This window comes from Lacerta agilis, chromosome 7 (assembly GCF_009819535.1).
Source record: "Lacerta agilis isolate rLacAgi1 chromosome 7, rLacAgi1.pri, whole genome shotgun sequence".
Classification (NCBI taxonomy): domain Eukaryota; kingdom Metazoa; phylum Chordata; class Lepidosauria; order Squamata; family Lacertidae; genus Lacerta; species Lacerta agilis.
The window spans coordinates 47,133,743-47,145,909 of NC_046318.1; the positions used below are offsets into that span (position 1 = coordinate 47,133,743).

Here is a 12,167-nt window from a genome sequence, read left to right on the forward strand (position 1 = left end):
CCCTTCCAATTCCACTGATCACATTATTTATTTTATTTATTTATTAAATTTATATGCCGTCCTTCATTCATGGATCACAGGGGAGTTGGAACAACATTAGGGCTCCAACTCCACTTGAGTGGAGTTGAGCCCTGGAACTTCCCAATTAACTCTGGTATTGCCAGGAAGACTACTTGCCATCATTGTGTTTCCATGGAATTACGGTATTCTGTTTTGGTGGCCTTTCCATCTCTCTTCTGTCTCTTTTGCAACATACTTATCTTCATCTTTCATTAGTCCCATATCTCTTGACATTTCCTCCTGAGTCAGTGTCTCCAGCTGTACACTGTAAATGTGGAGCTCTTCCCCCTTCCCATTTCTCAGTCAATTTGGGAAAAACCTTTATCTCTACTTTTTCTCCTTCCAAAGTTGGTGACTCTTAAGAACTACTGCTTTCATCTTTGTATCTACTGATAAACCTCTTTTTAAAAAGGCTAGTAATCTCTTGTTAGGTTTTCACATCAGTTTGCTAGACTTCCATCCTGCCTTCCATCCTGCCTTTTTTTACCACTTCAGTTATTTCAACAGGGGGATTCTGAATTATGCTTCCTTTTGCTATGCTAATGCAATGATCCTGACCTTTAATCTCTGCATTGGCACACTGTTGTTTTCTACTGTATATCTACTTCAAACATTTTTTACATTTAACATGCTCTACCTCTTTGCCATGGCCTGTTGTCCTAGACATTCTGCTTCCCTACAGCAGCGCTGGTAGATTGGATGAATTCTATTATCCTTCCCATGTCATCATTGCCCCACTCTGTAGCTGGTGATGCTGGCATGGCAAAGAATCCCATAAATTGCCTGACTGGCATTGAATCTGATTAGCTATGTATTTGGTTCTTATTCTTCTCCTTGTTCTTCTGTTTACTTCACACACTTTGTGCCAGCTTCTCTGTCAACTATTCCCTTGGTTTTCTTATCCCATTCCTTTTTGGTCTACCATGTCCCAATGCCCAAGATATTTCTAGCAAGATTCAGCTTCTGATATAGCAAAAAGAGCACCTAGCACAACTCATCAGACCTGTAAGATTATATTGCCCAGCATACATAAAATTTTAATTTTATGAAAGTGTATGACAATTGGTTTGGGGTTTTACTTCCTTAAAAAAAGAGTATGATGAGAAGAATGCCTTGTGTACTATGGGCTCAGATCATATTACTGTGTAACAAGTTGTATCATATACAAGCTCATCCTGAAACTTGGACAATTCCAACACAGTTTGTTCATTTGTGTTTTCAAATTATTGAAATTATCTGAATACAGCATTCTAAAGCATCATAATACAGCATTGTAAAGCTAAATTTCACCATGTTTGTGTATTGTCTGTTTTGTTTTGTTCTTTGTTTTTTTCTTTTCTTCAAAGAGTGCTGGGACTTTTTAGCCTAATAGACAGTTTATGGCCACCATTATTGCCTCTAAAAGTTCATGGTCAAAGTCAAGAGAGTGAAATGGTAAGCTGCTGTTTCAAACTCCTCCTTTCCTTTTCATTTGTTCTTCATTTCAAATAGTGCTTTCAAAAGGCAGTAACTTTTAATTACCCATTCATTCATCCATCTATTTATTTATTTCTAGTATCACTCCTCCCCATCCCCCTTTTCATCCAAAAAGGCTTCCAAAGTAGTTTCCATATCAGCAGAAACTCAGACAGTCCCTGCCCTCATGCTTATAATCTTAAAGACATGACACAGAAGGAAAAAGGAATGAGGATGGAAGAGGAAAACAACAAACTTAAGCATCAGTTTCTAAATTTACAAAGAACCGACTGGCACTGAAACGGTTTAGGGCTAGTGAGAGCCAAATGGAGCCATTAGAGTAGATCTTCCCTCCTCTCCCTCTGCTGCAGCTGTGTTTACATTATCATAATGCCTAGCATTTGTGTAGCACATTTCAAGTGTTTGACACGTACGCGAGCACTACTGTTAGCCTGTGTTACAGATGAAGGTAGAGAGCTGAAGCTGAAACAAGATTTAGAATTTGGGTCTTCCCATATTGTAGATAGTGTTCTCCAACACTTTGCTAGCTCTTCTTTGAGACATGGATGTCATAAGCAATCCTAGGAACTATTTTTAATTGCTGCCAGTTTCTATATATATTTGTTCATGTCCATCATTTTTAGCAACACAAATGTGTCCGTACAGTACACATTCTTCTCCCTCTAAATTAAAATCTTTATGTTAATTTATTGTTTCTCCCTGGAAGGATCTGTGAGTCATCAGAACCCAGCATATCAGCGAGAAACGTTGGGAAGAAATCCAGTCCTAGGCTGACATTTTGTGAGCAAGTCAGGGACGGGGATTAATAGCTGAACAGCTGTTTTCATTAATCCTAATTTATTTATGTTTTTAGTAACTCTCAGGCAGTGACTCCCAAAATGAATAATATATTATTCCTATAGCACTAAACGAGAGATAAACCCATTGATCTATAATCTGTATAGATAGTTGATATTCTCCTGAAACAAAAAAGATTTGTTCTCATCATAACAAGGAGAGAGAGTCTCACGTTGCTTCATGTTCCCTATTATTCTCTCACTGCTGAAGATTTAATTTGGCAGCATTTGTGTTTCTCAGTGACGCGACTTCATCTGTTTATTGTCAAATTCACCCACGTGCTAAAATTCTCAAATGTCATAGAAATCATCAAAAGGCATGAAAATAATGGAATCCGTTTCTTCCATGACTACCATGACCAAAAATTGTTGATTGTGCTTAGCTATGTTTTCTTGTGACATAGATTCATGGGTGTAGCCACTCAGGAATGTATAAATGATATATTGTTCCAGATTTTGCTAAAAGGGTCAGCCTTCTGACATTTGGAGGACAAGTTACGACTAACTATGCCTTAAGAAAACGTTTCCCTAAATCAAATGTCCCGTCCCTAATTGTTTTCTCCACCTTACTCCACCAAGTAAATAAGTTTAATATAGAGGGTTCACATTTTATGACCATACCTATTTTGATTACTTAATTTTCAGCAGATTGCTGCTAACCTGCCTGCTCCTAGTTTCTGCTACGTTCTTGCTGCTCAGCTGGACCAAAGACAAATTGATATAGATGACAGCGAAGAACTAATTTCAGATTTGTATTTCCCCCCGGCTGTGCACAATCTTGAGGAAATTCTTCAGGTATTCTTGTTGTCATCACAGGTTTTACAAGTGGCATATTTATTAGCATATTAAAATGTTTGAAATTATGCATTCTGCTTACATTTTAATTGCATTTCAGGTGGTTGGCTCACATCAGTGTTGCAGCTTTTGGGCACATGTTGTACATCGAAGACTGCAGGTAATTCTTTGAGTGGGCTGGTTGGTTGGTTTTAGAGCTCTCTCTCTCTCTCTCTCTCTCTCTCTCTCTCTCTGTGTGTGTGTGTGTGTGTGTATGGATGGCACCTCTCTCTTTCTTAGTCCTTTTTGGATATCATTTCCCAACCTTGAGCAGGAGGATTCTGTTTCTGGTTTAGTGGAAAAGAGACAGAATTTATCCAAATTCTTTGAGAGCACATACATTTGCACTGTTTAAAACAAACAGCAGGTAACTGATGCCATTCAATAACAATCAGAATAACAGACTTCTACAGTTTCTATCAGTCCCACCCAGCGTAGCCAATGGTCAGAGATGGTGAATGTTGCAGTTCAACATCTGGAAGCACCACATTGCCTGATTACCTGTGATGTGGTTCTCCCTCACGGAATTTGGCTTGGCTGCCAGCTGTCTGTAGAGCAGAAATGGGTAACCCATTGGCATCTGGTTAGCCACAGAACAGAGTGCTGGAGCAGGTGGACCTTTGGCATCATCCAACAGGCCCTCCTTACATTCTTATATTAACCTGTGCCCCTTCAGCTGTTATTAGATTCCAGCCTCTTTCTGCCCTGGTCAGCAAGGTCAGGGATGATGGAAGCTGTAGTCCAGTAATATCAGGAGGGCCACAATACTGTGTTCCTGGTATAGAGAAAGAGGTTTATCACAGTATTTGCAGTTCAGCTAAAAGTATATATACGGGTTGTAGGGATTAAAAAATAGATGGAAGGTGGGTGTACCTGCAGGGACCCTAACTTGTATTGAAAAAGATTGGGGAAGCATTGGCAAAAGGTGGATGAGGAGTGCTGCGGGTGGGAGATTAAAGCACTTTCCCCAACAGTCCCAGCATGCACTTGTGGAGTGCATGCAGGCCAGGGGTTGTCGACCCGTGAGTGGTTTTTACTATGGTATGAATTGGGGCATTTGCTATTGCCGTCACCAGAAACTACTCTGAGATGCATAAATATGACATCAGATTTATATTTGGGGAACAAAACAAGCACTGTTATATAATTATAGGAGGGATGACTAAAGTTCCTACACCTAAAAAATTGCATTACAAAAACTGCATACAACTGAGCCATATTTCACCTGCCCCTCCCTCTGTCCCTTAACAATCCAGGAATGTTGTTGTTTTTCTCTTCTTCTGCAATAGTCCTTCTACAAGTCCTAGTGTTTTTCCCTCCCTTAACATTTCTATATTAAAACAAAATAAAAAAATAAAAAATTCCTTCCAGTAGCACCTTAGAGACCAACTCTAACTTGGACTCTAAGGTGCTACTGGAATGAATTTTTATTTATTTATTTATTTACTATGGCAGACCAACACAGCTACCTACCTGTAACTATTTCTATATTAGATAGTGGGCACTTGCTGGGGGGTGGGGTGAAAGGTTTTGTAGCTGCAGTACAGAGCAACCCTGCCAATGGATGTATTCTACAATGCTAGCAAAACATATTTGACGTCTCTGATTGGGTGGTTAACAACGCATAAAAATATATGTAAAATGGCCCATTAAATTAAAATCCAGTTAAACATGAACAAAATCTGAAACTTGGCATTTTGGATGTAACTCTAGAAAATTTAGGTAAATGATTAGAAACAGCCAAACTTAGGCTGAGTCCCTTTCTTTTAACTTAAGTGATGCATGATTGTCTTAAATCCATTATACAGGTATGTTGTTGAAGGGCCCACTCCAAAGATTGAATTGGTCTTTTTTATAATAGAAAATTCTTTTAAAAAAATATCTTATGTGTTACCCAACAAAATAATTGTTGGCAAGTCACATGCCCCAACATTTCTTCAAGCTGGTTGTTCTCTGCTCTCACATAAATTTGTATACCTTCTGGATACATGAGCCTCACATTTGGAGGGAGTTAATATCCAGAGAGTCAAGACACCAGCAAGCTCTGTTTAAATTGGTTTCCACTTCTAATTTCAGCTCAGTATTTACTAGATGCTTCCTTATCCCTGGGCAGATATGTTCCAAAGATACTATAGCTACTCAAGTAATTCACCTCAGATGTCTTTAATAAGTGATAATTCTAGATATAGTGTTTTATAGCCACAATTCAGTGTTTAAATCTACAAGAATGATTTGAAAGAACCAAAAGAGTTTGATTTTGCAGCTATGAAGATAAAAAAGGAACTTACCTTTTGTAAACATTTTGGAAACAAAATGCCATGGCTGAAACTTGTTTACTGCTTCAGTCTTTGCCAGTAAAGATTTGTCCTTCGCACAAGTCTAGTGCATCATAAAATATGAAGGTGAAGACCTTGGCTTAGTTTGGTTTTCTCTTGTTGACTAACTTTTTCAGAACACACACAGAAAAAGAGAGAGAAACCCCTGTATGAACCCTGTATGAATTTATGCATTTTATTTATAAAATAAGTTTTGCGCTTAACAATGATAGATTTTTTTTTTAATCAACAGTGTTGTTCAGTATAGCTCTTTGAACTAGAACTCTCCAGGACTTCACTTAATGTGAAGTGAGAAATGGAAACATGGCCGTTTTTATTATTACTATTCAAAATAAGTATTATGGTACAAAAGGAAAATAAGAAAATATATTCCATCTGTGCTTGGGGGAGCTGTACTTTCGCATAACTCAATCCTGCTGCTGTTTTGTCTGTTTTGTCCTTTCTGTTCAGAACAAATTGACACAGAAACAGAAAGATGATGGTATTAAAATGATTTATTGTTATTTACTTTTTGGCTGACTGTCCCATTGGTCAGAAGCTAAAAGTTAGAGTTTCAAATTTCTAATGTTTCTCCATGGGAGTCTTTTAAAAAAACAACAACAAAAAACAACTGAGTCTTTCAATTAACTTTTTAAAATCTGTAGTTATGGAAAGTAAGTTCTGGGTATGAAATATAAAAGTTTTTTTTAAAAGAACAATAGGAAAACTGAATTTAATAAATTGCCATATCTTTAGCCAACTATTTTGTCATTCATATTTTCCAACCTCTCTGCTATGCAGCTATTAAATAAATCATTAGATGGGTATATGTTTTTTTAAAAAAATAAATATTTATATAAGTGGTGACATCCGAATGAAACCTTAACTCTACAACTTCCGGAAGGGTAGGAATATCAACAAAAAAGGAGGCAAAATTATATTCAACTTATTATGGCCACCAAAGCATTTGCCACAATATTTTTTTAGCCTTTTAAAGTGCTGCAAATCTGTTTGTTGTTTCCTAGACAATATTGTTTTATTCTTTAAAAGTACAAATACATTTGTAACAAGCTGCAAATGAGAGAGAAAAATACAACAACATTATATGCTTTTACCTAAGCATACTCACTTCAATAACCTTTGCTTACGGTTTCTGTGAATAGTATCAGACTAGTATTGTTGCCACCTCATGAGAAGAGAAGACTCCCTAGAAAAGACCCTGATGCTAGGAAAGATTGAGGGCACAAAGAGAAGGGAATGACAGAGGATGAGATGGTTGGACAGTGTTCTCAAAGCTACTAACATGAGTTTGGCCAAACTGCGGGAGGCAGTGAAAGATAGGCGTGCCTGGCGTGCTCTGGTCCATGGGGCCACGAAGAGTCGGACATGACTGAACGACTGAACAACAAAGTATTGTGGAAGCCTGGGTTCAAATCCCCACTCAATCATGAAGCTCATTGGATAGCCTGTCTCTCAGCCTAACCTGTCCCTTGGAGAATGGAGGAGCTGGAGAACCATGTTTTCCTTATAGGAAATATAGGGTATAAAATCAGGGAATAGTATGACTGTTTTTGCCATTAGCAATAGGACCAAAGAGCTCCTCAAGTGTTCATTTATATTTTGGGTTAAAATAAATAAATCAGTAACTGGATTGATATTTTCAGTCTGTAACATTATGTAAACACTTTCAGTAGTTCCAGTTACAGGTAGGTAGCTGTGTTGGTCTGCCATAGTCAAAACAAAATAAAAAATAAGCTATGTAGGTAGCGTTATGTAGAAGCTTACAAGACCCCATTTTGCAGAAACAGTGAAGACATTTGGGGTTAGGTGACTCCTCCCAGAAGGCTTTTTGTTCTAGTGGAGGTTTCTGTGAACAGAAGTGGCGAAAGGCAAAGTTCACTGATTCCCCCTTTCTCCTGAATCTCCCTGTACAACTTCTAACACTGCTCCAAAGGGCTTCCAAACCTCTGGAGCAGATTAGATTTTTTTTTTTAGTGGGTGGGGTGGGGGGATTTGGGGAACTACAAAAGGAAGAGAGAATCAGTGAAAATCTTCTCCTCACGCCTTCTATTCATGGAAGCAGCTGCTAGAGATAGGAGCCTTCCTTCCATGATTGGATTCACTCCATAGGCAGTTTAGTGATAAACATGAAAAAGTTATAAAAACTACAGACAAATTTAATCCAAATTGCATTAGCTATATATTTTTCCAGTAAAATAATTAAATGTCCTAATTTTGAGCTGGAACTACTTCCAGTGTCAACCCAAGGTAGGCACTTTTACTATGAGTTCATTTGTTTTTGTATCCTTTAGCTTGTTTTCCCCACTGTTCTGAGCAGGATATTTATGTTGTTTGGGTAGATGTATTTGTTTCTCCCATTATCTTTTATGAATCATCTGGTTTAAATGCATCCTTGAAAAATATTGACATTTATCCAAGAGGAAAGATTCTAGGTTCATACCAACTGCAGTTTTTACCAAGGGAGTGGAGCATATTATGCAGCTTACCGGTAATAATAATGTTTCTGGTGTTTTTCTTATTCAGAGAAAAAAAAATGTAAATTTCTAGATTTCTTTAAATGAACTAGGTCAAAGTCATAATCTGACATCATGAATGAGTAAGTGCTTTTTTTAGTTGATTAGTAAAGAAATGGTCAGGTAATATGTTTGAAAGCCCTAGTGCAGGCAAGGAAAACATTACAAGGAAACTTATTTACCTATTTCAGTTAGGAGCTGCTTCCTATGAAGCATCTTGAAGCGATTTCACACTATGTGCACCATTGTGGCGCCCTCAAGAATAACAAATGTATTATGATGTAAGCTTTTATGGGCTACAGCCCACTTTATCAGAAGTTTTGTCTTGAGTTTTAGGTATGCTGGGCAGGGGGAAATTGTAGACAGTGAGGTCAAAAGGTAATGAAAAGCAGGAAAATACAGTTGGTGATAATTATGTTAACAGTGGTCATGCACATTGATAACATTGACATCCTGAAATTCCAAAGCCAATCAATACATGTAGCGTGCTTTTCTAAAAAGAAAAATAATTTGTCCCAATTCATTCTACAAGTGATGGCATTGAACTTCTTCATGGATCGTAATTCACTGGTTTCAAGTTGCAGGCTACCCCTCTGGAAAAGGAAAATGTTTATCCTTCCGTCTTATCTGCCAGTTTAACTGCTGGGGTTTATGCTACAACGGTTAAGCAGCAATCTGTGGCAAGGCAAGATTCATGCAGTTCTGTTCCATAGGCAGGGCTGGATTTAGGTTTGATGAGGCCCCAAGCTACTGAAGGTAATGGCGCCCTTTATATAGCAGGCCGGGCCCATTACTTACATCATAGGAGCCTACACAACACAAAACACTGTTGCTGTATGTAGGTTTTATTTTTTTATCTTATATTTTGGAAATGTACGTCCAGTTGTTTTTTTCCTTTAACATTTTTTGGGGCCCCCAAGAGAGTGGAGTCCTAAGCTATAGCTTGTTTAGCTAATACATAAATCTGGCACTGTCCATACGACTTCAAACTACTACAGTTTATTGCAATCATTTGCTGGTTCAAGGTTGTATAATAGCTTTGGGTGTGAAAGCAAATGCAGTCCTTTTGTTAGTATAGTAATGCCACATAAGGACTTCCCTGGAGTCTGAAGGCAGTAATGGTGGTAATTGATGCTGTCCCTATGCATACAGTGATACTTTGAGTCTTTAAAAAAAAAAAAGGTTTTCAAAATAGAGAATTACAGAAATACTGTGAGTCTTATACTCAGTCTTTTGCTGTACTATTGTAAGACAGCAAAACATAGAACCAAGATCTATATCATGTTAAGTATTATAAAATTCAGCCCTCAGAATTAAAAGTTTAAATGCTACCTGCTAAACTGTGGGTTATACCCACTGAACTGATTAACAGTTTTGATCTAATCCTGGAGAAAAAAAGTAATGTTTTGTTAAATTTTAATGTATTACTTGTGCTTTTTCTTTCAAATTCTAGGTAACAGGCAACACTCCTTCAAGCCAAAGGCAATTTTGGCTGTTTGTGACTACTTTCTCCCTGCAAAGTGGGGCTGGAACTCCAAAAACTCTGCCAGTTTCTATTGCTTCATCATGTGTGATCAGTGTAGAAGTAATGGAGGCACTGAAAAGCACATCCCCATGTGCAGTTTTCTTCAAAGATGCTCTATGTGGAAATGGTAAGCTCCAGCACAAGTGGAGATAGATAAATCTTAAATAAGATTCATAAGCTTCCTCGTGCCATTGCAAATTACAGCCTAATGAGTGTCTAGGGTGGCTCCTACTGCTGTCTGCAATTGACTTCCCACAAGGGTGGTATGCAAATTTAATAAATAAGTATGATCTGTCCACACCAGTGAGCATGGCACAATGCTGTGAATGGGGTCATTTGTAGCCATTTACTGTAATTCTTGGGTGCCATTTTTATGTTGTTTTTAAATTATTGCTAAAATGCTTTTCTTGTCTCTTTTTTAACAATCCCAATAACAATCACCCCACTGCACCAGTAATTCATGAAAGATAAACCAGTGATGTAGCTGCATGCTGCGCCTTAAACCTAGTGTGTAATTTGGCCCTAAAAGATGCAGCGCAAAAGGAAAAAGGGATGAGAAGGAAAGAGACAAAATCAGTGAACTCAGGCACAAGTTCACAAAACTGCAGAGTAGTTCTAATGACCAGCTGGAATGGAAAGCAAACGAAACTGGTCTCACACCAGGTTCAGTGGAGTGGTCTTGATTCCTTTCTCTTTCCCTCTGCCACATCCTGATGGAATGGATGCTGGCATGTGAAGGAGGGATGGATTCGCTCAGTGGAATTGGTATATCAATAGAGTCAGTGGAATACTCCTGTTTCTCATTCCTGCCTCTACTTTAGCCTCTTCAGGTAGCATTGTTGTACATAGCAAGTTGTTGTTGGGATACATTTATGTATATGTAATCAAGATACATTGCCAAAGTGAGAGTTATGTCTTGCACACCACATTTTTGTTGTTGTTGTTGTTCAGTCGTTCAGTCGTGTCCGACTCTTCGTGACCCCATGGACCAGAGCACGCCAGGCACGCCTATCCTTCACTGCCTCTCGCAGTTTGGCCAAACTCATGTTAGTAGCTTCAAGAACACTGTCCAACCATCTCATCCTCTGGCATCCCCTTCTCCTTGTGCCCTCCATCTTTCCCAACATCAGGGTCTTTTCCAGGGAGTCTTCTCTTCTCATGAGGTGGCCAAAGTACTGGAGCACACCACATTAGTGTAGTTATTGAGAAGGCAGTTGAAAGAATGATGCACTGGTGTGAGATCTCCTGTCTACTTTGATCAACTACTTACGTTACCGCACACATAATGTTGGTTTCATTTTTGTTATATCCCACCTTTTATTCAAGGAGCAAAAAGTGATATACCTGGTTCTCCCCCTCCCCATTTAATCCCCACAACAACACTGTGAAGAAGGTTAGGATGAGAGGCAGTGACTGGCCCAAGGTCACCTAGCCAACTTTGTGGCCAAGTGGGGATTTGAACCCCAATTTCCCAGGTCCTAGTCTACCCCTCTAATCACTACTGTGGTCCCTCCTGTGGTCCTCTTAATACAGTGTCCAATAATGACCACTGTCCCTTTGTTCCCACTTAGAATTGCTAGCATAGTATCAATGGTTGTGCTGGAAAAAATAGAATTGGATTGTGCTCATGCCTAGGGTAAGTTTTTCATTAGATGATTATGACCTTTGGTCATTGTGAACCTCTGTTGCGTTTGAGCCACTGACCTACTTACAAAAGACTCCTTTCATGCATCCAGACCCATTGAATCATCCATGTGACACTCCGCTGAGCAAAGGTTTGGCCCTACTGCTTTTGGGAGCAAAGTGCAACATGTCTAGCCTCAGAGCAGCTTGGCACCACCACCAGAGGGAGAGAGAGAAAGAGAGAGAGAGAGAAATCTTACAAGCAATCCCAACCCAATTAGATTTTCTTCCCTTTAAATAGTTAACACATAAGATAGTTTGGACTGGAAGCTGCTTTAGCAAGAGCATAGGATGTACTTCATTTCTGAGTTTGTGAGTAAAGTGGACCAAATCAAGCTCTGTGAAAGACTGGCTGGGAATGTTGTCTTTATTGGCTCAGACAATTAACATGGTCACCCTTTTCCTTGTTACTGTAACATATCAAAATGTCTTTGTTGGCAGGTAGGATTATTTGCATTGAACGTACCGTTCTCTTGTTACAAAGGCCCCTTTTGTATAAGGCTGTTGGTGCTGACATCACTGAACTGACTGGTCCTGTCAAACTAGATGAGCTGGATTCTGCAACCCAAGTCAATTCCATTTGTACTGTAAGAGGTTAGTACAGCTTTTCCTGAAGCAAAAGTTGATCAGTCTTTCTTGCCTATTGGAAACCTTAAGTTCATTGTGTTTTATCTTGCCCTTCCTCCAAAGAGCTTAGGGCAGTTTGCATGGCTTCTCCCCATCTTAAATTTCCAGCAACCCTGTGATGCATGTTAGGTAGGAGTTATGTGATAGGCTCAGGATTGCCCAGCATCACTTCATAGCTTTGTTGAAATGTTAAACTGGGTCTCCCTCAGTCCTAGTCCAACTTTCTAGCACTACAACTCACTAGTACTTTTTAGGTGGTGTGTGGAATAATAAAACA

General features: G+C 38.9%; 1 protein-coding gene across 3 annotated transcripts in view; it reads left to right on the forward strand.

Moving 5' to 3' along the window:
* SPIDR (scaffold protein involved in DNA repair) overlaps positions 1-12,167 on the forward strand; it is a 159,896-nt gene that overhangs the window by 138,453 nt on the left and 9,276 nt on the right. For 2 of the 3 annotated variants that reach the window (XM_033155171.1, XM_033155169.1), the window contains 5 exons: positions 1,407-1,494; positions 3,018-3,167; positions 3,268-3,327; positions 9,509-9,707; positions 11,705-11,857. In XM_033155171.1, the coding sequence (XP_033011062.1) occupies positions 1,407-1,494; positions 3,018-3,167; positions 3,268-3,327; positions 9,509-9,707; positions 11,705-11,857 (650 nt within the window). The remainder of the gene's footprint in view (positions 1-1,406; positions 1,495-3,017; positions 3,168-3,267; positions 3,328-9,508; positions 9,708-11,704; positions 11,858-12,167) is intronic. The other variant, XM_033155170.1, reaches the window with a different exon arrangement.